Source organism: Mus caroli, unplaced genomic scaffold, assembly GCF_978045245.1.
Source record: "Mus caroli unplaced genomic scaffold, Mus_caroli_1 scaffold_20, whole genome shotgun sequence".
Classification (NCBI taxonomy): Eukaryota; Metazoa; Chordata; class Mammalia; order Rodentia; family Muridae; genus Mus; species Mus caroli.
Genome location: NW_028227275.1, coordinates 21,997,497 through 22,023,128, shown reverse-complemented (window position 1 = coordinate 22,023,128; position 25,632 = coordinate 21,997,497). Strand labels below are relative to the sequence as shown.

General features: G+C 37.3%; 1 protein-coding gene across 1 annotated transcript in view; it reads right to left on the bottom strand.

The window, feature by feature from the left end:
• Window positions 1-14,507: 14,507 nt before the first annotated feature.
• Window positions 14,508-25,632, bottom strand: part of LOC110288497 (cytochrome P450 2C38) — a 41,947-nt gene continuing 30,822 nt past the window's right edge. Inside the window, exons 6-9 of the mRNA XM_021154826.3 lie at window positions 22,072-22,213; window positions 19,018-19,205; window positions 15,992-16,133; window positions 14,508-14,954 (exon numbers count right to left, since the gene is read on the bottom strand). Of these exons, the coding sequence (XP_021010485.1) occupies window positions 14,773-14,954; window positions 15,992-16,133; window positions 19,018-19,205; window positions 22,072-22,213 (654 nt within the window). The 3' untranslated portion in view covers window positions 14,508-14,772. The remainder of the gene's footprint in view (window positions 14,955-15,991; window positions 16,134-19,017; window positions 19,206-22,071; window positions 22,214-25,632) is intronic.

Genomic DNA, 25,632 nt, shown 5'->3' with positions numbered 1-25,632 from the left:
TCTGAGAGCTGTAGAGATGGCTTATCATCTGAGAGAGTATAATATGTTACTCCAGAGGAGCAGCTTGGAGGGTTCCCAGCAACCATATCAGGAAGCTCCAAGCAGGCCAACATGGTCTCCTGGACTTCCCAGGTATACACACACACACACACACACACACACACACACACACACACACACACACAAAATCTGAGCTTGTATGGACACAGGTAAAATGAAATTAAAAAATTTTCTTGTGATATTTAAACATGTAAGATCATGCACATGAATATGATACATAATTTTATGCATTATATCAATAAAGATATTCGATGATGATTTTGGAAAATGTTTACAATCCTATGCATCTAAGTTTTGCCAAAACATGTTGTGTAAGTGTGATGGAACACAATTAGCATATAGTTATTTTCTGAAAACATTTTCTTTAATGCTGCTTATAATGTGGGATTCATAAAGACATTTAGAATACTGTACAATGTGCTTTGAACACACTCACATATCATTACATTTCTGGCCATTCCAATTCCATTTTTTTCTATTCCCTCCTCCATAGAATTGTTATACCTCTAAAAATGTGTTTATTTTTGTTATTCATATAAATATTTATCTGTATATATATATATATATATATATATATATATATATATATATATATATATGCACCAGTTGCATGCCTGGTGCTCATAGAAGTCAGAAAAGTGTTTCTGATTCCCCTAACTATGCAGTTTTGAAGCTGTTCCCCAATTATTTCCAATGTCTTTTCTGGGTTCTCAGGTATCTGATGTAATCTTTCTGTTCATCTCTCAGGAGTACATCCACAACTGAGAAACAAAAAATACTAATAGCGGTGTTTCTCTTTCTGTAACTTGGATACCACATCCTGAACATTTATACCACTGAGCTGTCTTATCCTCTTGCATCTTGTGTCCTGGAGTTCCTCACTGAAGTTTCTTAATCTCTCTGCCCCCAGTTCTGAGAACACTGAATTGTAGTCCCAAATTGGGCAACAAGACATACACAGCATTCAGAAAAATCCATTGCTTTCACTAATAAAATGAAAAAGGGAATTCTTTGTCACTTCCTTCAGGTTGGTTTCCCCTCCTAGAATTTAACTGGAAAATAAAACTTTTCATTTTATTTAATAATGTTAACATATCCACAGAGAACTAGGTTGCATAATCTTCTTATATAACAATGAGGATTTCTCATCATGGTCTTTCCTCTCATATATAAACTCATGTGCAGCATTGCCACTTCCTCTTTCCTTGGATGGATACTTGCTTTTTTGACTTACTCATTGTGGATACAGAGCTTCCAAGTGTACATTTCTCTAATTCCTTCGAGTATTATATAGCATATAAGCATTGAAGTAAGACATAATTATGCTCTGAATACCTGAAATTTTATGATTATATATTTTTTCTTTTCTTTCAGTATAGACGAGAGCTAAAACTGTTGAAATTAGTATATCAAATATCTTCTTTACCTACCACACTTTGGTCCTCCTTCTTCCTGAACTTCATATGGTCTAAGGATTATATCATGGGCACTTCAAATTTGGAGGCAAATATCCACTTATCAGAGATTACATACGATGTATGTTCTTTTGTGACTGGGTTACCTCATTCAGGATATTTTCTAGTTCCATTTATTTGCCTGCAAATTTCATGAAGTCTTTTTTTTTTTTTTTTTTTTTTTTTTTTTGTTTTTTGAGACAGGGTTTCTCTGTGTAGCCCTGGCTGTTCTGGACCTCACTTTGTAGACCAGGCTGGCCTCGAACTCAGAAATCCACCTGCCTCTACCTCCTGAGTGCTGGGAATAAAGGCATGTGCTACCACGCCCAGCGAAGTCATTGTTTTTTATGGCTGAGTAGTATCACATTTTCCATATTCATTCCTTCATTGAGAGACACCTGGGTTGTTTCCAGTTTCTGGCTCTTATAAATAAGGCTACCATGAACATAGTGGAATATGTATCATTTTTATATGTTGGAGCATCTTTTGGGTATATTATTGTTGGTGTATTTTATGTATACAAGTGCTTTCTCTGCATGTATACATATATAAATTAATGTACACTGAACAGGAAATTGTATCTCATTGTAGATGATTTTAAGCTATTATGTGGTTACTGGGTGTTGAAGTCAAGACCCCTAGAATTGCAGAGCTGCCAGTGATATTAACTACTGAACCATTTTTCCAGCCCTGCCTTGAATTTATTGTGAATCTCATGAGCAGTTTTTAAAATTTTCTTTCCTGGAGATCATCTTAGGTAATTATCATTGAGAAACAATTCTGTAGAGTTTGTGGATATTGTAGGGGATATACTACCTTTATCTTTCATATTGTTTATGTACGTGCAATGAGATATGACCATATAGACTTACTTTGCTAGATCTATGTTTAATATGCACAGAGCAGATTGGGATTGAATATAGAATCCATGAGTATAGACTTGGTTGAGCCTAAACTTATAATATGGCTTAGATGGAATGAAGATAGACACTTGGCACATGGCCAATATGCAGAAAATGTGTCCTCATCCAAGTCTGGTGTAAAAAGGTAGATCTAGGGTTGGGGAAGGCAATGGAGGGGATGCTCAGGACAAATTACCAAATAGGTTTCTGGGTCAATATACATAGGATATGGTTGAACATGTAGGTTAGAAAATGCCTAAAAAGATCTGTAGGTTGAAGGCAGGTGGAGGATGTGGCATGTTCAGTGCTTATAAGTTTGGATCAACACAAGTAAGTGTAACTATACTAATTCAGAGCACTGGGTTTTGGAAGTGTGCACACATGTCCAGCTTTCATGTGAATACATTGAACATGAGCTCCAGTCTTCATTCGTGTGTTATATGTGATTTAATGAGCTGTCTAACTAGCTTATTAAAAAATTAAAGAAATTATAAATGTCATGAATAACTTATATGAAAATGGGTAAATTAACAAAAGACACACAAAATCTATGACAAATTTTATGAATTTTACATGTATATTCACTTAATTATACATAAAGATATAAGGGAAAAGAAAGAATAACAATGTGGAATTCAATCGATAAATAGCATATATGTATTATAAGTACAAATGTGAAAGTCAGAAACATATTAAAGAGTAATAGTAAAGGCCCACAAAATGTTCAGTAGGACTCCCTTTAATGAAAGGAAATATATATGCTCATGAAGATGCTCACTCCTGGTGAATAAGGAATTTTACAGTAAAATCTTTTTTTGCTACAATGTGGGGAGAAAAATATTTTAAGACATCAAGGGGGAAAGCATATTGCAAATGAACATTCAATATTCAGTAAGGTATCTAATTCCTTAAAAGCAACACAGCACATTAAATATCATTTTAAAATGTCTGAAGAAAACCAATATAAATTATTTATACTCTAGAATTATATGTCCAGCAAACTGAATACTGGCACCCAGGGCTTGGTTGCCACCAGGAATGAGAGTCTGCACACATTCAAATGACAGACCCAAGTGACCTTGCCCCAAGATATACCTGATTGGTTAAATAAAGATGCCAAAAGCCAACAGCTGGTCATAAGAGACATAGGAAGGGTTTAGGGTTCCCTGCCTTGGTGTCTGAGGAAAACATGAGGGGTAAAAGAGGAAGGTGAAGAGAAGGGAAGAGACTATGGGGTAAGAATCTTATAATCACAGACAAGAGAGCTGCCCTATTGGAGTTAAGAGCTGCTTAAATAGAACATAGTAAGTAATAATACAGGGATATTGATAGGAATGTAGATTTGAATCACATAGATAATAGATATCTGCCCAGTTTTAATGCCAAAAAGGGCTTATAGATATAAAATTGTATGTCTTTTATCAGGAAACTGAATGGTAGAAATCCTGGATTGGGATTAAGTATTTCTACAACAGTTTTATTTATTTACTTTTATAAATTATTTATTTATTTATTTATTTATTTATTTATTTATTTATTTATTTATTTATTCATTTACTATTTTGTATATCCCAAACACTGCCAATCCTCTTGCCTGCCTCTTTTCCTGCCTCCCCCCATTCCCCATCTTCTTCTACTTTGTGGGGGTGCTCCCTCCCCCAGAGTATTCCCCAACCCTGGTGCATCAAATCTCTGCCATAATAGGCACTTATTCTCCAACTGAGACCAGACAGGCAGATCTACCGAACAGTTTCCACAGGTTTCAGCTTTAGGTAGAGTCTCTAGTCCAGTTGTTGGAGGACCCACATGGATACTGAGCTGCTGGTATACTACATATATTCTGGGTGCATCATTTCAGCCATGTATTTTATTTTATTGGTGGCTCTGTCTCTGAGAGCTCCCAGGGCTCTAGGTTAGTTGATCTTCTCATAAGGTTCCTATCCCCTTCATGGCCTTGAGTCCTTCCCCCAACTCTTCCATAAGAGTGCCCAACTTCCATCTAATGGTTGGCCATGAGTTTCTGCATTTGTTTCAGTAAGCTGCTGGATAGAGTCTCTCATAAGACAGTTATTTTTGGTTGCTATCTGCAAGCATAACATAGTATCATTAATAATGTTAGAGATTGAAACTTACCTATGGAATGGGTTCTGCATTAGGCTGATTATTGTTTGGCCATATCTTTAGTGTCTATTCCATTTTTGTCTCTGCATTTTAAACAGGACAAATTTAGGGTCGAAGATTTCATGGGTTGGTTGGTATCCATATCTCTCCACTGAAGGGTCTTGTCTGGCTACAGCAGGTGGCCTGTTCAGGTTCCATGTCCCCACTCATAGGCATCTTGCCTATGATCACCTACATTGACTCCTGGGAGCCTCCCCAATCCCAGTTCTCTAGGACTTCACAGATATTCCTCCAAAACCCCACCCCTGGCAGCTTCAGATTTCTACTCTTTTTCCAGGCCTCTAAGCTTCTCTCCTGTCTCTCCTCACACCTGATCCTGGTTCCCTCTTGCCTTCCTCCTCTCTTCTGCCACCCAGTTCCCTGCCTCACTCCCTCTGCCTCCTATGACTATTTTGTTCTACCTTCTAAGTATAATGAAAGATTACTTCTTCAGGCCTTCCTTCTTTAACTTCTATGGTCTATGATGTATACAATGGGTACTCTGTTCTTTTTTTTTTTTTTTTGTTATTCTTTAATTCCTTTTTTTTTCAGTCCAGTCCTCATGCCCCTATTTGTCTACCATACCTCACAACCACTCCCCATCTCATACCTCTTCCCTTCCTGTCTCCTAGAGAACGTCCCTACACTCTACATCCCTACCTCACCAGACCTCCCCACTTTTTGGGGCCTAAAGTCTCTTAAGGATTTGGTGCATATTCTCTCATTGAGGCCAGACCAGACAGTTCTTTGCTGTATATATGCCAGGGGCCTCATATCAGCTGGCATGTACTGTCTGGTTGGAGGCTCAGTGTCTGAGAGATCTCTGGGGTCCAGGTCAGTTGAGACTGCTGGTTTTTCCATAGGGATGCCCTCCTCCTCAGCTTCTTCTAGCTTTTCCCCAATTCAATTACAGGAGTCACCCATCTTCTGTCCATTGGTTTGGTGCTAGTATCTGCATCAGACTCTTTCAGCTTTTTGTTGGGCCTCTCAGATGGCCACCATGTGAGGCTCCTGCCTGGAAGCACAACACAGCAACAGTGTGCATGGAGGGGGGTTCTCTGTTCTTAATGGCTAATATCCACTTATCAGTGAGTATATACCATGAATGTCCTTTTCAGTCTGGGATACCTTACTCAGTGTGGTATTTTCTAGTTTCATTCATTTTCTTGCCAAATTCATGTCCTTGTTTTAATAACTGAATAATACCCAATTTTGTAAATGAACCATAGTTTCTGTATCTATTGTTTAGTGATGGACACCTGGGTTGATTATAGTTTCTGTTTATTATGAATAAAGATGCGACTCGCCAGCTACCCACAACACCCGCCACAGGATCTTAAGACTTCTGGTGAGTGGAACACAGCTTCTGCTCCAATCCAATTGCACGCGGGACCTGAGACTGCATTAGTTAGGGAAGCAGAAACCGGCCTGAGTAGAGCCACAGGCCTCATCCGGCCAGATCAGCACCAGGGGAGCTAGAGCGCAGGGTCAGCTGACACCCACCAGCTACCCACGACCCCCACCACAGGATTTTGAGACTGCTGGTGAGTGGAACACAGCTTCTGCTCCAGTCCAATAACGCGGGACCTGAGACTGCTCTGGTTGGGGAGAGAGAAATCCGGCCTACATAGGACCACAAGCCTCTTCCGGTCAGAAAAGCACCTGGGTAGCTAGGGCGCAGGGTCGGCTGACACTCGCCAGCTACCCACAACACCCACCACAGGATCTTAAGACTTCTGGAGAGTGGAACACAGCTTCTGCTCCAATCCAAATGCCTGCGAGACCTGAGACTGCATTAGTTAGGGAAGCAGAAAACCGGCCTGAGTAGGACCACAGGCCTCTTCCGGCTGGACCAGCACCGGGGTACCGGCAGTTACCCACGACCCCCGCCACAGGATTTTGACACTGCTGGTGAGTGGAACACAGCTTCTGCTACAATCTTTAAACAGTGACAACGACAACAACTAACCCCAGAGATTACCAGATGGCGAAAGGTAAACGTAATAATCTTACTAACAGAAACCAAGACCACTCACCATCATCAGAACCCAGCACTCCCACTTCGCCCAGTCCAGGGCACCCCAACACACCGGAAAAGCTAGACACGGATCTAAAAGCATATCTCCTGATGATGGTAGAGGACTTCAAGAAGGACTTTAATAACACACTTAAAGAAATACAAAGGAACACTGGTAAACAGGTAGAAGACATTAAAGAGGAAGCACAAAAATCCCTTAAAGAATTGCAGGAGAACACTGCTAAAGAGTTACAAATCTTTAAAGAAAAACAGGATAACCTAATCAAACAGGTAGAAGTCCTTAATGAAAAACAGGAAAACACATCCAAAGAGATGATGGAAAAAAACAAAACCATACTAGACCTAAAAAGGGAAGTAGACACAATAAAGAAAACCCAAAATGAGGCTACACTGGAGATAGAAACCCTAGGAAAGAAATCTGGAACCATAGATACCAGCATCAGCAACAGAACACAAGAGATGGAAGAGAGAATCTCAGGTGCAGAAGATTCCATAGAGAACATCGGCACAACAATCAAGGAAAATGTAAAATGCAAAAAGATCCTAACTCAAAACATCCAAGAAATACAGGATACAATGAGAAGACCAAACCTACGGATAATAGGAGTGGATGAGAATGAAGATTTTCAACTCAAAGGACCAGCAAACATCTTCAACAAAATTATAGAAGAAAATTTCCCAAATCTAAAGAAAGAGATGCCCTGGGGCTGGTTAGATGGCTCAGTGGGTAAGAGCATCCGACTGCTCTTCCAAAGGTCCAGAGTTCAAATCCCAGCAACCACATGGTGGCTAACAACCATCCGTAATGAGATCTGGCGCCCTCTTCTGGGGTGTCTGAAGACAGCTACAGTGTACTTACATATAATAAATAAAAAAAAAAAAAAAAAAAAAAACAAAAAAAAAAACGAATTCACCTTAAAAAAAAAAAAAAAAAAAAAAAAAAAAAGAAAGACATGCCCAAGAATATACAAGAAGCCTACAGAACTCCAAATAGACTGGCCCATAAAAGAAATACCTCCCGACACATAATAATCAGAACAAAAAATGCTCTAAATAAAGATAGAATACTAAAAGCAGTAAGAGAAAAAGGCCAAGTAACATATAAAGGCAAGCCTATCAGAATTACACCAGATTTTTCACCAGAGACTATGAGAGCCAGAAGATCCTGGACGGATGTTATACAGACACTAAAAGAACACAAATTCCAGCCCAGGCTACTATACCCAGCCAAACTCTCAATTAACATAGATGGAGAAACCAAAGTATTCCACGACAAAACCAAATTCACACATTATCTCTCCACGAATCCAGCCCTTCAAAGGATAATAACAGAAAAAAACCAATACAAGGACAGGAACCAGGCCCTAGAAACAACAAGAAGGTAATCCCTCAACAAACCTAAAAGAAGACAGCCACAAGAACAGAATGCCAACTTTAACAACAAAAATAACAGGAAACAACAATTACTTTTCCTTAATATCTCTTAATATCAATGGACTCAACTTCCTGATAAAAAGACATAGACTAACCAACTGGCTACACAAACAAGACCCAACATTTTGCTGCTTACAGGAAACTCATCTCAGAGAAAAAGATAGACACTACCTCAGAATGAAAGGCTGGAAAACAATTTTCCAAGCAAATGGTAGGAAGAAACAAGCTGGAGTAGCCATTCTAATATCTGATAAGATTCACTTCCAACCCAAAGTCATTAAAAAAGACAGGGAGGGACACTTCATACTCATCAAAGGTAAAATCCTCCAAGAGGAACTATCAATCCTGAATATCTATGCTCCAAATACAAAGGCAGCCACATTCATTAAAGAAACTTTAGTAAATCTCAAAGCACACATAGCACCTCATACAATAATAGTGGGAGACTTCAACACACCACTTTCACCAATGGACAGATCATGGAAACAGAAACTAAACAGGGACACAGAGAAACTAAGAGAAATTATGAATCAAATGGATCTGGCAGATATCTACAGAACATTCTATCCTAAAACAAAAGGATATACCTTCTTCTCAGCACCTCATGGTACCTTCTCCAAAATTGACCACATAATTGGTCACAAAACAGGCCTCAACAGATACAAAAATATTGAAATTGTCCCGTGCATCCTATCAGATCACCATGGACTAAGGCTGATCTTCAATAACAAAATAAATAATAGAAAGCCAACCTTCACGTGGAAACTGAACAACACTTTTCTCAATGATACATTGGTCAAGGAAGGAATAAAGAAAGAAATTAAGGACTTTTTAGAGTTCAATGAAAATGAAGCCACAACATACCCAAATTTATGGGACGCAATGAAAGCATTTCTAAGAGGAAAACTCATAGCTCTGAGTGCCTCCAAAAGGAAACTAGAGAGAGCACACATTAGCAGCTTGACAACATACCTAAAAGCACTAAAACAAAAGGAAGCAAATTCACCCAAGAGGAGTAGACGGCAGGAAATAATCAAACTCAGGGGCGAAATCAACCAAGTGGAAACAAGAAAAACTATTCAAAGAATCAACCAATCAAGGAGCTGGTTCTTTGAGAAAATCAACAATGTAGATAAACCCTTAGCCAGACTCACTAGAGGGCACAGGGAAAGCATCCTAATTAACAAAATCAGAAATGAAAAAGGAGACATAACAACAGATCCTGAAGACATCCAAAACACCATCAGATCCTTCTACCAAAGGCTATACTCAACAAAACTGGAGAACCTGGATGAAATGGAGAAGTTCCTAGACAGATACCAGGTACCAAAGTTGAATCAAGATCAGGTTAATGATCTAAACAGTGCTATATCCCCCAGAGAAATAGAAGCAATCATTAATAGTCTCCCAACTAAAAAAAGCCCAGGACCAGATGGGTTTAGTGCAGAGTTCTATCAGACCTTCAAAGAAGATCTAATCCCAGTTCTTCACAAACTATTCCACAAAATAGAAACAGAAGGTACTCTACCCAACTCATTCTATGAAGCCACAATTACTGTGATACCTAAACCACAAAAAGACCCAACAAAGATAGAAAACTTCAGACCAATATCCCTTATGAATATTGATGCAAAAATCCTCAATAAATTTCTTGCTAACCGAATCCAAGAACACATCAAAACAATCATCCATCCTGACCAAGTAGGTTTCATCCCAGGGATGCAGGGATGGTTCAATATACGGAAATCCATCAACGTAATCCAGTATATAAACAAACTCAAAGACAAAAACCACTTGGTCATCTCCTTAGATGCGGAAAAAGCATTTGACAAGATCCAACACCCATTCATGATAAAAGTCTTGGAAAGATCAGGAATTCAAGGCCCATACCTAAACATGATAAAAGCAATCTACAGCAAACCAGTAGCCAACATCAAAGTAAATGGTGAGAAGCTTGAAGCAATCCCTCTAAAATCAGGGACTAGACAAGGCTGTCCACTTTCTCCATACCTATTCAACATTGTACTTGAAGTCCTAGCCAGAGCAATTCGACAACAAAAGGAGATCAAAGGGATACAAATTGGAAAAGATGAAGTCAAAATATCACTTTTTGCAGATGATATGATAGTATATATAAGTGACCCTAAAAATTCCACCAGAGAACTCCTAAGCCTGATAAACAGCTTCAGTGAAGTAGCTGGATATAAAATTAACTCAAACAAATCAATGGCCTTTCTCTGCACAAAGAATAAACAGGCTGAGAAAGAAATTAGGGAAACAACACCCTTCTCAATAGTCACAAATAATATAAAATATCTTGGTGTGACTCTATCTAAGGAAGTGAAAGATCTGTATAATAAAAACTTCAAGTCTCTGAAGAAAGAAATTATAGAAGATCTCAGAAGATGGAAAGATCTCCCATGCTCATGGATTGGCAGGATCAACATTGTAAAAATGGCTATCTTGCCAAAAGCAATCTACAGATTCAATGCAATCCCCATCAAAATTCCAAATCAATTCTTCAACGAATTAGAAAGTGCAATCTGCAAATTCATCTGGAATAACAAAAAACCTAGGATAGCAAAAACTCTTCTCAAGGATAAAAGAACCTCTGGTGGAATCACCATGCCGGACCTAAAGCTCTATTACAGAGCAATTGTGATAAAAAACTGCATGGTACTGGTATAGTGACAGACAAATAGACCAATGGAATAGAATTGAAGACCCAGAAATGAACCCACACACCTATGGTCACTTGATCTTCGACAAGGGAGCTAAAAACATCCAGTGGAAGAAAGACAGCATTTTCAACAAATGGTGCTGGCACAACTGGTTGTTAACATGTAGAAGAATGCGAATCGATCCATTCCTATCTCCTTGTATTAAGGTCAAGTCTAAGTGGATCAAGGAACTTCACATAAAACCAGAGACACTGAAACTTATAGAGGAGAAAGTGGGGAAAAGCCTTGAAGTTATGGGCACAGGGGAAAAATTCCTGAATAGAACAGTAATGGCTTGTGCTGTAAGATCGAGAATTGACAAGTGGGACCTCATGAAACTACAAAGCTTCTGCAAGGCTAAAGACACCATCAATAAGACAAAAAAACCACCAACAGATTGGGAAAGGATCTTCACCTATCCTAAATCAGATAAGGGACTAATATCCAATATATATAAAGAACTCAAGAAGGTGGACTCCAGAAAGTCAAATAACCCCATTAAAAAATGGGGCTCAGAACTGAACAAAGAATTCTCACCTGAGGAATACTGAATGGCAGAGAAGCACCTGAAAAAATGTTCAACATCCTTAATCATCAGGGAAATGCAAATCAAAACAACCCTGAGATTCCACCTCACAACAGTCAGAATGGCTAAGATCAAAAATTCAGGTGACAGCAGATGCTGGCGAGGATGTGGAGAAAGAGGAACACTCCTCCATTGTTGGTGGGATTGCAAGCTTGTACAACCACTCTGGAAATCAGTCTGGTGGTTCCTCAGAAAATTGGACATAGTACTACCGGAGGATCCAGCAATACCTCTCCTGGGCATATATCCAGAAGATGTCCCAACCGGTAAAAAGGACATATGCTCCACTATGTTCATAGCAGCCCTATTTATAATAGCCAGAAGCTGGAAAGAACCCAGATGTCCCTCAACAGAGGAATGGATACAGAAATTATGGTACATTTACACAATGGAGTACTACTCAGCTATTCAAAATAATGAATTTATGAAATTCCTAGCCAAATGGATGGACCTGGAGGGCATCATCTTGAGTGAAGTAACACAATCACAAAAGAACTCACACAATATGTATTCACTGATAAGTGGATATTAGCCCAAAACTTAGGATACCCAAGATATAAGATACAATTTGATAAACGCATGAAACTCAAGAAGAATGAAGACCAAAGTGTGGACACTGTGCACCTTCTTAGAACTGGGAACAAAACACCCAGGGAAGGAGTTACAGAGACAAAGTTCGTAGCTGTGATGAAAGGATGGACCATCTAGAGACTGCCGTATCCAGGGATCCATCCCATAATCAGCTTCTAAACGCTGACACCATTGCATACACTAGCAAGATTTTGCTGAAAGGACCCAAATATAGCTGTCTCTTGTGAGACGATGCCGGGGCCTAGCAAACACAGGAGTGGATGTTCACAGTCAGCTATTGGATGTATCACAGGGCTCCCAATGGAGAAGCTAGAGAAAGTACCCAAGGAGCTAAAGGGATCTGCAACCCTATAGTTGGAACAACATGATGTACTAACCAGAACCCCGGAGCTCTTGTCTCTAGCTGCATATGTATCGAAAGATGGCCTAGTCGGCCATCAATGGAAAGAGAGGCCCATTGGACTTGCAAACTTTATATGCCCCAATATAGGGGAATGCCAGGGCCAAAAGAATGGGAATGGGTGGGTAGGGAAGTGGGGGGCGCTATGGGGGACTTTTGGGATAGTATTGGAAATGTAATCGAGGAAAATATGTAATAAAAATATTAAAAATTAAAAAAATTAAAAAAAAATGAATAAAGATGCTATGAACATAGTGAAGTTTGTGTCCTTGTTGTATGGCAGAGCATGGTTTGGGTACATGGCCAGTTGTACTATGCTGTGAATTTAGGTAGAAATATTTCCAATTTTTTAAGAAACCACCAGATTGATTTCCAGGGTGGTTGTACAAGTGTTTAATCCCACCAGTAATGGAGGAGTATTCTTCTTTCTCTACATCCTCACCAGCATGCGCTGTCACGTAAGTTTTGGATCTTAGCCATTCTGATATATGTAAGGTAGAATCTCAGGGTAGTATTGATTTGCATTTTTCTGATGACTAAGAATGAGGAGCATTTCTGTAAGTGCTTCTCGACCTTTCAAGATTCTTCTGTTGAGAATTCTAAGTATAGCTCTGTACCACATTTTTAATTGGGTTATTCAGTTTGTTGGGATCTAACTTCTAAAGTTCTTTATATAGTTTGGCTATTAGGCCTCTGTCAGATGGAGAGCTAGTGAATATTTTTTTTCCCAACATGAAAGATAGAAACATGTATGACTAGGTAGACAGACAATGAAAAGGGATTGAAAAGGGGTAGATATTGATGATAAATTGGTAGGTAGGTAGGTAAGTAGGTAAGTAGATGGATATATATATATATATATATATAGATAGATAGATAGATAGATAGATAGATAGATAGATAGATAGATAGATAGACAAACAGATAAGAGGTGATTTGAAAAAAACAATTGGTTTGCATTTTCTTAGAACTGATAATCCAAGGGTAAAGGCCTCAGCAAATTTAAGCAAAGTATGAAGCATCTCTTAACTAGAAAAAATACAAATTTGTACAAACTGTAGCTATTTTTATTTTAAATTTACAAAGAGTCCCATTTAGTACCACAGCCATCTGTATATAGGTCATATAGAATGGGTGGATGTATGAGTTTGCTATAACATTTATGAAGATATACCTCTGCAGTATGCTTCCAGGTAGGAACTTAGCAATAACAGACACAGGAGCTTCCTTTAAGACTGAGACATGAAGGGATATTGAGTGATATGAGTGGTAATTTAATAATCTTTAATGCAGTGGGAATGAAATGGTGCATCTAGAAATAAAAGAAATGTGAATCACTGGGACTATTGTTCCTGTTGAGAAAAAACAGAGGTACACAGAGCATATGATTAGCAATTGGAAAGCAAAATGCTTGCTGTTCTAAGCTGTGAACATCATGTCAAAGGCAATTTTATGTTTAGTTGACAGACTAAATAAAGCAAGATTTGATCTCTACCCTGCATGTGTATCCTTCCATGGAATTTGTCCTTTAAAGAATGGAGCTGCTTCTAGTTATTGTTTATATGTTTTAAATTTTCCAATGACTCTAACATAATTTAGCCAAAGAACTTTAATAAAAACCTTCTTTTCATATTCTGTTTTACATATATAAATGTGGGTGTGTGAATGGGTGTACATAATCAAGTGCATGTGTGTGAAACAATACATGTTCCTGTATATACACAAATGTATATGTCAGAGGTAAAATTTGGGTATTGGATGTTGGGAGATTGCAAGCTTGTTTTGTTGGGACAAGATAACTCTGGAACATGAGGCTCACTAATCATGCTTGTCTGGGTATTAAGCAAGCACCAGGACTGTCTTGTTTCTTACCCACCAATTTTGCTATAACAAATACACATTACCATACCTGGTCTTTTAGATATATGCTAGAGATTGTATCAGGTCTTCATGTTTGGATGAAAGCACTTTAATGAATAACATATCTCCCTAGCATTTCCTCTTGCATTTTCTATACTTCTTGTGATGTGGACCAGAGTGATGTGCTAGGGTATTATTTTCTTACTAAATAGTAAGCAAGTCTGAGAACAGGAACACAAATCAAATACAATTATTATTGAAAATATTCAAAAGAAAAACGACTAGGAATTATCTTATAATAATTATTATTTGCCAGTGAAGTTTTATTCTAATGCAGGAATGGATAAACATAAGCATAAGGGCTCAGACAACTGTTATATAAAAGAGATAATACAAGTGCATTTGTGCTATAACTCCAGAAACTGCATGTGTTTGCTAAGTCTTCAGAAAAGGGGGTTCTGTGAGCCAGGATGGAAAATGCCTTATCCCTGATAAGGAAAGCGGTAAATAAAGACCTGGAGGGGATTACAGAAGGCAAGACAGGAGGGTTCAGAATGTGTGATCTCTTTAGAGAGGAATGAAGCAGAGCTGGTAATGGGCTGGCAGAGCAATGAATCCATTCACAAAAGGGATCATATCAATGTCTTTTGGGTGAACCAGAGATTTCAGTTTAAAGTTCTGTAAAATGGTGGTCAGGATTAGAAACAGCTCCATGCGGGCCAGGCCCTCTCCAGCACAAACCCGTTTTCCTAGAAAAAAAAAGTCAAACCAGATTACTATCTCTCATTCATAAATGTGTAAAACACTGTACTTGTAACTGACACAAGAGATTATGAATGAATGGTGTCATTGGATAGGTGACTAGATGGATGGCTGGCTGAAAGGACAACCAAACAACCAGACAGAGATGGAACAAATTTGTTTACAAACTAAGATAAAATTTTAAGTATCAAATTGTTCAAAAAATGCTTTTTAGCCATCTGTGGTTGTTCACACCTGTAATCAAACTTCATGGGAGATTGAGGAAGCAAGATTCCATGTTTGCTATCAAAATAACAAAACAAAGGAAAGAAACTACATATCCAAAGGCAATATAGAAACTGGAAGTGTACACTCAAAATCCATTACTCTCATCTTGACTAGGGTGAAGCCAAGTTCCCAATGATTGCTGTAGGATGCCCTGCCACAAGTACAATGTCTCCCTCACCTCATAATGCTCTTGAAGTTTCTGGCATTTGTACTGCATAGAAATATCCTCATCCAATGGTTACTTTCTGATACATGGTTTATTTTTATAATTCTCTATTACCCATGTCCTGAGGCAGCGAGGAAGTCATTTATTATAATGCTGCTCCACTTTGGGATTTTAAAATACAAGGTTTGAGAAGGAGTTTAATAACATTTTCTCAATAACCCAGAGATCTGGGAAACTTTCTCATTGCACTGTCCAGCACAAGTTTAACAAGTAGTGTTCATACATGTGATTAACAACTGTACTTGAGGCACTCTGGTGATGTTCTATATTTTTTGAGACTTGTAATTATCTAACTGAGCACAGAGGTGAGTGACACAGCAAAATAAGCATGAATTTAAATTCTGACGTCTTCATTTCTGTAGTTATAAAGTAAAATGAAAATGAAGTTTGCTTTCTAGGATGGACACTGAGACATGGATAAGCCTGCTGCTGATTGTGCAAAAATTGCAAGACTACTAGCAATTGGGAGCCACTGTGTAACGCTCCACAGACCTTCATGTCACCAGAGCCCTGGGAATGAGTTTCCATTACCTGCTGAGAAAGGCATGAAGTGGTCACTTTTCTTAAAGTTTCCATTAGCATCTAGAAAGTGGCCAGGGTCAAACATCTCTGGGTTGGGGAACTCCTTGCTGTCATGTAGAACTGATGTCAATGATGTTACTACTGTTGTTCCCTAGAATAATACATAGAGAAACCAAGTTACAAAAAAACAAAAGCAAAACAAAACAAAACAAAAAACCATAAAACTAAACTATGCCAGGAAAATAACTTAATTCATTTCCTGCTCTATAGAAGGAGTTAACTACAAAGAACAGCAGAGACATTTAAATGCAAAACTGTGAAGGGGTGTTGGGAAGGAGTCTGAGGCCAGTCATATTGCTGTGACCAAAGTACCTTTAAAGTGACATTTCACATGAGAAGTTGAATGAAAATTTCTGTTTCTCTTCTCTCCTTACAGATTGAACTCACCATTCTCTTAACACTGGCTGTTCTAGATTATCACATCTGAATCCATACACCTCAGATTAATCAGTCTCCAAATGGAAAAATTCATGAAGACTTTTAAATGTAATAAAATATTCATTAAGCACAATAAGGAATATTTGTAAAGACACATACCACTTTTTTCTCATGTACAGAATCTATATATTGCTCCATCTATCTCTGTATTTATATGATAAGAATGTAAATAAGGTAGTATCTGCCAGAGTAGACGTGTGATGTCATAAGTGTAATTTATACATCTATATGAATACATAGATACACAAATAGAGAAATATATATATATGAATATATATGTCTGTGTGTATACATATGCATATATTTATGCAGAAAAGTAGGATGAGGACTATTTGGAAAAAGGATGAAATAGTAAGGGTAATAGAAAGAGAAACTAAAATGAAATTTAAAAGACAAAGTGTAAGTTGTAATACTCATGACCTGGTGGGATCTAAATCATAAAACTTCTGAAGATACACAGAAAGTTTTGGGAGCTGGTACTTGCAATTTCTCTTCACCTAAAACACAAACTGTCCTCATGCTATTGAAGCTTCCTAGGAATGTTCTTTTAAAAATTTTCACAAGCCTGCCACATGTATTAGAATGCAGCTTAAATAAGTATGTTTCAAATTTAAAACTAAAAAGACTAGTATTAATATATATTTATTATGTGAAAATAAATTCTAGTCTCAATAGAATGGGATGTATTTTATGTATAATCATTTCTTTACACACTGCATATGATAACTCTCTGCTACTCATCATAGAGCTTCTAAAATGGAAGCACAATCCTCATGGCCTAGGATGCCTGAAATCTATCAGGCTAAATATGGCAAAGATAACCCTTTCCTTTTTATCCTGTTATTTCTACTAAGGACTCTATTCTAATCATATCATGAGCCAGCAGCAGTATGAGGGGTTATAATTTTACCTGATGCCATGTTAGCCTCAAACTAGGCTATGAGCACAAGCAATTTATGGGGAGATATGTCATTACTATCTTGTTCTTCACTCAATTTACAATTTAGTTGGGTCTACAGCCCTAATCATACACAAGTTTTGAATATTAGCTATAGATCTCATCTGTAAGAAGCAAAAGTATTATTTCAAGAATATCATTCAGGTAACAAGAGCAAACTGGTATCCTAACACTATACCAAGCCTGTCATTACAGAGCAAGTCTCATTGTCACATACCATCATCTCCACACAATGTTAATAAATGGAACTCTATCAGAATCTTTTTTGCACCAACTCCTGAAAAATATGAGGCTGCCCAGGAGATAGCATAGAACCTTTTCTGAATGAAGTTCTCACTATAAAAATTTGGCATTTTCATCTGTACATACTCAATCAGAAGTTTTACAGTGTCTTGAAAGTAAGACTAAATGCCCACAAAAATTAAATAAGTGAAAACAGAACCATATAGGGGAATATATTCTTCTTAGTTTTAAGTAGACAGTTCAGTTTTAATATCAAAATTCTAATAAGTGTGAGGGAGAAAAAGTATGAACTGAAATTTATTAACATAAGAGCCATAGGCAATATGTGGCAGAAAATATTCAGTATACATATGTGCTTCAAAAATACACAGTAATAAAAGATTAAATAATATATAAGATTATTAAAATGAGTGCTGAAAACAACTTTCAAAATAATCTACAGTCTCTTATGAATATAATTTATCAGCTCAAAGGAAATATCTGTATATCTTGGTCATGCTCATATAAAATGGGTTCTGGGATTGTCTTTTATTCCCTTAAATCAGACTAAAAATGTTCAACTGATCAACATGGCTGTGTATTCCTAAACCATTAAATTTGATAGTGAAATGTTAAAATTATGTTCCTTCATCCAAATGAGTAATGAAATAAGCCATGCCTGTTGGAAGTAGTCTGCTCATCATTATCAACAATTCATCACACTGATAACAAAAGGGTACAAAAATACCTAGAAAAGAATTGGCTCACATAACACCTTCAAATTACACATAAATTTACATTCATATCATGGGAAGCAACAAATAAGGTAAAGATAAAATTAGAATAAATGAATATTTGTTTCCATTAAATAGAAAGAATGACAAAGACAATAGAGAAATAATAACAAAAAGTTATCCACCATTCAGGACATTTCTAAGAAGCTATTTATGGGTTTCATTATTGAAAAGAAACATAGCATAGTGAGAATAAAAATCCCCAATAAATGAATGAATGACATAACGGTATTAAAAAGTTAATTAATACAGGATATCAATTCTTTCCAATTTGGAAACTTTTACTCTAACAATAATAAAAATGTCATAGAAGGCATTTGGAAAACTTACAAAACATTGAAACATTTACACATAAATTCCTAAGCTTTGCCTAACAGTATTTGGAAGGCTGAGCAAATATGGAAGTGTCAATACAAGATATATCTGAGCCAGCAGTAGATCTGCCCTCTGAACCATAAAGCGAAATAAATCACCTATATCACAATGTATATCAGAGGACTGGAACCAAATTGTTAACCTGGGATCACCAAGAGCACAAGGGTACAGCAGCAAGTCAAGCTTACTTTGGGGATGAGGTAGTTTCTGAATTTAATGTCACAGGTCACTGCATGGGGTAGGTTGTTAGGGACAAGGTTGATGAATCTCTGGACCTCATGAATCATGGCATCTGTATAGGGCATGTGGCTCCTGTCCTGCATGCAGGGGCTACGGTGTCTACCAACCACATGGTCAATCTCTTCCTGGACTTTAGCTGGTTGGTCACAGAGAAAAACAAGAAAATGGGGAAAACTTGACATATTTGTTACAATGTCAGGCTATACACAGCGCAATATAAGTATGCCAATAGAATTATAAATGTGAATATTATACTTACACATAAAATTATATACATACATACATTTATACAGAAATGATGTGTTTTGGATTAAATCACATTTTTTTTTCTACATAGATACTATGGTGGAATACCATATACTTATTATTTAGTAGCCATAAGAGCAAATACAGTATTTCTAATTAAAAATATCAAATAAACCAGTATAATTAGTCAACATATTTTAGTCCTTGGTTAAGGTCACTAGTGTTAGGTTTTAAAATCAAAGCCGACTCCATCTGCCCTGTTGTCGAAGACCTAGCAATTGCTATATCACATCCACAGGTATACCAAGTGTATGTTTCAGATAAAAAGACCACCCAGCCATTCCAGATCTCTATCTCTCTGTCTTTATTTCTTCTCTCACTGTCTCTGTCCCTCTGTGCCTCTGTCTCTGTCTAGACACCAGAGGGTAAACTGAGAGCAGTAGCCAATAAATGATCAGTGTTGGTAGTAATTTTATGTGAGTGGATAAATATGTCTACAAAATCTACAGTGGTTAGGGAAATAAAACTAACACACGTACATAGAATGCTTAAAGCAAGGACAATTTTCAGTTATTTATTTCTACTCTATTCATACCCTTAGAGCCCATTTTTTTTCTAGAAGGAAGAAAATTAAATCATAGCCAACTATGACTCTTTTTCAGATAAAATCATAAAAACCATTCTTCAAAAAGCGATCAAACTCATTACACAAAAGAAAATTATAACAAGATATTGATTATGTATTTCTAATATGAAAATTATATCTAACTAAACAATGCTCATCTATCCGCTTTTCAAATCCTCAAAGTGCCCTCTAAGCAATAAAATTTAGTCATTGACTGTCAAAGTTTATAAAGTCAAGACTATAGTAGCATTTTTTTTTATCCTATGCTTGCCTGACAACCATCTGTACATACCAAGAAGCAAATTGTCTTTTTTACACCTCATTTTTGAGGTTCTGATCAACTAAGCTGGATAACCATGTTTTCTATTCTTATATTCATACTGGAATTATTTGCTCTTCCTTATAACTATTATTACCTAGTACATACAAAAACCCTGTTACTGCATCCCTAGATCAGAAAATCGAGGAACTCAGGCCAAACTCAGAGTGTATGCTTACTTTCTTCCTTAGATTACCCTAAGTCTATTCTTCCTAACTCTACAATGATATCCTTGTAATCCATGAACACTCACTGTACTCCTTTCTCTAACTCAAGCACAGTATGCCATTCTATCAGGAAATGGCACACTCTCTTCTTAACTACAAATTAAAACTTTCTATCAATTGTCTTAATTTCCTAACTTTTTAAAACTTTTCGATCAACTCCCCTAGCTTCCCAAATTATTTAGATCAAACTAGCCCCTTTGAAAAGTTATAATCAAGTCAGAAATTCTATAGTCATTAATTCATCTAGACAGCATTATCCCAAGAATTTTCATTTCCATAATGATCTATAAAATAATTACCCAACAGGATAGCCATTTCTCAAAGAGTAATTACACAGATATAGGCAGTAGAGGGTGGTTTTCTGGTGTCCAATCATGTGGAATATGGCAATGAGTATGGTATTTTTTATTAAGATAGTAAAATCTGGAGCACTATTACCTCTTTGTCTCTAGAGGATTGACCCTATGACTTACATTCAGGATTGAAAAAGGCAGAGAAGGAGTGCAGAGAAGTAGAATTCAGGAATCAAATGTTGCCAGAATCCCCCTTTCATACATATTCATTGCTCATTTCCTGTAAACCGCTGATGTCCCAGGGAAAAGGCTTCTTAGACATCCCCAAATTTTTTAGATTTCATGTTATCTGGAAGATACGTCCTCTGAGGATGGGTGTATAGAGCAAGGTGATCATGCTGTGTACACCTTTGTTCTCTACTTAAGCTTTTATTACTTTTGAACACTAGTCTTTGTGTCTCCAGATATAGATCCATAATTTGTTTTTCTAAATCAATGTTTATTCATCACAAGTTTAGGTTTCAATATAATCTCTCCTGTTCTTTGTTTTATTTGAACCTCATTTTTTTCAATAAATTTGAGAACCTTCCAGGCTGTTTGCTGTCATCTCCTCATATATTGAAAATATTAATTTTAATCATTTATGATTTTCTCATGTAGTAGAAATTGGACACAGGAGTGAAGGTTAATTCCATAGGTGCTAAATCACTGGATCTCTTTTAAAGTACACTGTAAAAGAAAACATTATTGATAGAGTTGAAAAAATAATCATTGGTCATCAAAAGTTTAAGGAAACAGATTTATAGTATGAAAGATTACTAATCTACATTTTCTACATGAATGAAAATTATTGCTAGAGAATCTAAATATGTTGAATACTTCTCAGCCATAGTAAATTCTAGGCTTTTATCTAATGCTTCAGTCAGGTAAATTTTCTTTTCTCCATCCTAAAGTTAGATTCAGCAAAATAAGAACTAGAGACCATAAGATTTTAGCTGATCTATAAACCTAACTTTTAAGAATGAAAGGGAATGTATCTACAGGGTAATATATGATGACCATACGTGGCACAGTATCCCCCCCCACCCCACCCAGGACACCTAGATACTGACCAGCAGTTGATTGCTTTACCTACAGTCAGAGTCCATTTATCTCAGTCACATTGTCCATTACATTCAATAGCACAGAAGGGGAAGGATTGAGACTGCTCTAAAAATGACAACACACATGACACTGGTAACATCTTTCCAGCAACTTAGAGGACCACTGTGGTTTACCAACTATGCCCTCACCTGTGACATCTGGGTACTTCATCAGGAGTAGGAGAGCATATCTCAGTGTTGTGCTTGTTGTCTCTGTCCCTGCAGCAAAGAGATTATTGATAGTGCAGGCCAGATTTTCAAGTGAAAATTCTGCTTGTTCGATGTGATTTGCCTATGAGTAATTTCATAAAACAATCAGATAAATTATTTACTAGCATATCTTATTACAATAAATCTATATTTGTATATTTTACAAGTTGTACAGTTAAATATTTGAAGTTGAAATTGCAAAATTTAAGGAGAAACTACATAGCTTTCATCTCAAATGTCTCTTCTAATTGTATAGAAATTATGTGCTTATTAACTTACAAAGTTACTTTGCAGTAAACATTATACAAAATTTTTGAAGTTTTATGTTGTTGTGAACAAAGATCATAGAATGTAGAGGAGAAATTAAAGTATCATTTCAAAGACTATCGTCCAGAGTTTTATAATTTTCAATTTTACCTTAAATTTGTACTATCCTGACTTTTCCATTGATCTGATTATCTGAATATAATTATGTATAATTTTGTACTTGTATGCTTAAACACAACTAAATGAGACACTTTATTCATTATCTCTTTTCTTGTATCAAGGTCATATGAAGAAGATTATGTGCTAGATCTGATCTTTGGATATGCAAATTCATCCATGAAAATTACTTATTCTCTAATAGAGTGAAGAACAGTGTAAGGTATGTGATTCTAATTCCCTGGGGCTTCTCTACTAATGTAATTCATGTCTGAAATAAGATTCTTTGCCCCTTATTAGCCCAGAAACTTAGAATACCCAAGATATAATTTGCAAAACACCAGAAAATCAAGTAGAAGGAAGATCAACATGTGGATACTTCATTCCTCCTCAGAATAGGGGAAAAATACCTATGGAAGGAGTTACAGAGACAAAGTTTGGAGCTAAGACAAAAGGATGGACCATCCAGAAACTACCCCACCGGGGATACATCCCATAATCAGCCACCAAATGAAGACACATATGGCAGCAAGATTTTACTGAAATGACCCTGATATAGCTTTCTCATGTGAGGCTATGCCAGTGCTTGGTAAATACAGAAGTGGATGCTCACAGTCATCTATTGGATGGAACACAGGGACCTGATGGAGGAACTAGAGAAAATACCCAAGGAGCTGAAGGGGTCTGCAACCCTATAGGTAGAACAACAATATGAACTAATCAGTACTCCCAGAGCTTGTGTCTCTAGCTGCATATGTAGCAGAAGATGGCCTAGTTGGCCATCATTGGGAAGAGAGGCCCCTAGGTCTTGCAAACTTTATATGCCCCAGTACAGGGAAAAGCCAGAGCCAAGAAATGGGAGTGAGCAGGTCGGGGAGCAGGATGGGGGGGGGGGGGAGGGGTAGAGTATAGGGAACTTTCAGGATAGCATTTGAAATGTAAATAAAGAAAATAACTAATTTTAAAAAAGAGATTCTTTGCCCTTGAGTTAAATAAAATCCATTCTTTATTTTTTTCAAAAACCTTTTCTGCATTTATTTATTTTTTAACTTTTTCCAACTTTTTATTAGGTATTTTCTTAGAATACTTAATAAATAAGAATGAAGTATCCTAACCTAATCACAAAAGAACACACATGCTGTGTACTCACTGAATATTAGCTGAAAAGCTCAGAATACCCAAGATCCACCTCTCAGATCATATGAAGCTTAAGAAGAAGGAAGACCAAAATGTGGATGCTTCAGTCCCACTTAGAGGGGGGAACAAAATAATGACAGGAGATAGAGGGAGGGACTGATCTTGACGGGAGATGGTAGAGGCACAAAGGGGGACAGGATCCGGTGTGGGAGGAGATAAGGAAGATGTACAGAGGGTCAGAAAATTGAACAGAGGTGTGTAGCAGTGTGGGCATGAGGAACTGGTGTTAGCCACCATAAAGTTCCAGATGGTAGGAAAGCAAGGGGAGGATCCCAGGACCCAGTAGGGATAATATTAGCTGAAATATCAAACCAAGGGGATAGAGAACCTGTAGAAACCATATGCAGAAGTTAGGCAGGGCGACTGGTTGAGGGACAAAGCCACACACCATCTCAAAAATATTAACCCCAAATTGTTCCTGTCTACAGGAAATACAGGGATAAAAAGTAGAGTAGAGACTGAAGGAAAGGCCATCCAGAGACTGCCCCAGTGTGGATCCATCCCATATGCAACCCCCAAACCCAGAAACTATTGTTGATGCCAAGAAGTGCTTGCTGACAGAAGCCTTATATAGCTGCCTCCTAAGAGGCTCTACTATAGCCTAACCAATACAGATATGGATTCTTGCATCCAGTCATCTGACTGAGCCTGGGGACCCCAATGGAGGAGTTAGGGGAAGGATTAAGGGAGGTAAAGAGGTTTGCAACCCCATTGGAAGAACAATATCAACCAACCAGACTCCCCCCCCCCCCCCCGTATGGAGGGAGTGGGTGTATAGGCCTTATCTGGCATCAATGGGAGTGGAGGCCCTTGGTCCTGTAAAGGCTTGAAGCCTCAACATAGGGAAATGCTAGGGCAGTATGGAGGGAGTGGGTGTATAGGTGGGGAAGCACCCTCATAGAATTGGGGGTGGGGGAATGGGATAGGGGATTTTCAGAGGGAAAACTGGGAAATGGGAATAACATCTGAAATGTAAATAGATAAAATTACCAATATAAATTGAAATAAGATAATCCAAATGGGAAGTGATAAAGAACAGTCATGTGTATGAAGAAAACTTGATTAAATATGTAGAAAAGCACATGCAATCCAGATAATAAAATATTCAATCAAAGCTAATAAATGATTACAGTAAAATTTTAATGAAATAAATGGATCCAGTTATAACTTTACACAGGAGAAAATAATAATGAGAAATGATACAGATTTTTGGCTGAGTCTGATGTTGGGACAAACCTCACATGATTATTAGCATCAAGTTTCTTCCTCATTTGGGTCTATTTTGTTTATAAAACACTGGCTAAGTAACTGTAAAAAATGTACATAGAATTAGAAAAGAGAACCCGAGTAACTGGAAAATAAAGTACAGGTGGATATAGAGAAGCTAGGGAATAAAAAAGGAAACATTGAGGAAAGGAAGAACAAATAGGTTCACTCCCAGGGACTATGTCAATGAAAAGAAAAGAAAAAGCAGGAAGATGGTCAGAAGGGACAGGGCAAAACCCACAGTAGTTTTGGGACAAAGAATGACTAGAAAATGAGAATAGTTATAAAGCATGTGCATGTTAATTCGGATCATCTACAGGTTTATGATAAAGTAGGATGGCTTTCTGTAGAAAAGATAGACATAAGGCATTTTTAAAAGACAATGATGTCTTATGGGGTGCACATACCTTATGTGAAAAAACCTCTAATTTTCTGGGCTACACAAAATATAATTATTCCCCAAGACTGAAAAGCATTGGTCATAGCTGTGCTCGACAGTGGTACTCAATTGCAATGGTTGATATGGTAAAGAGAAGCAAAGAATTTGGAGCAACCCAATAGAGTAAGTTGAGTTAATAATATAGTGAGATCAGTAGATAACTGACAGTCATTCTG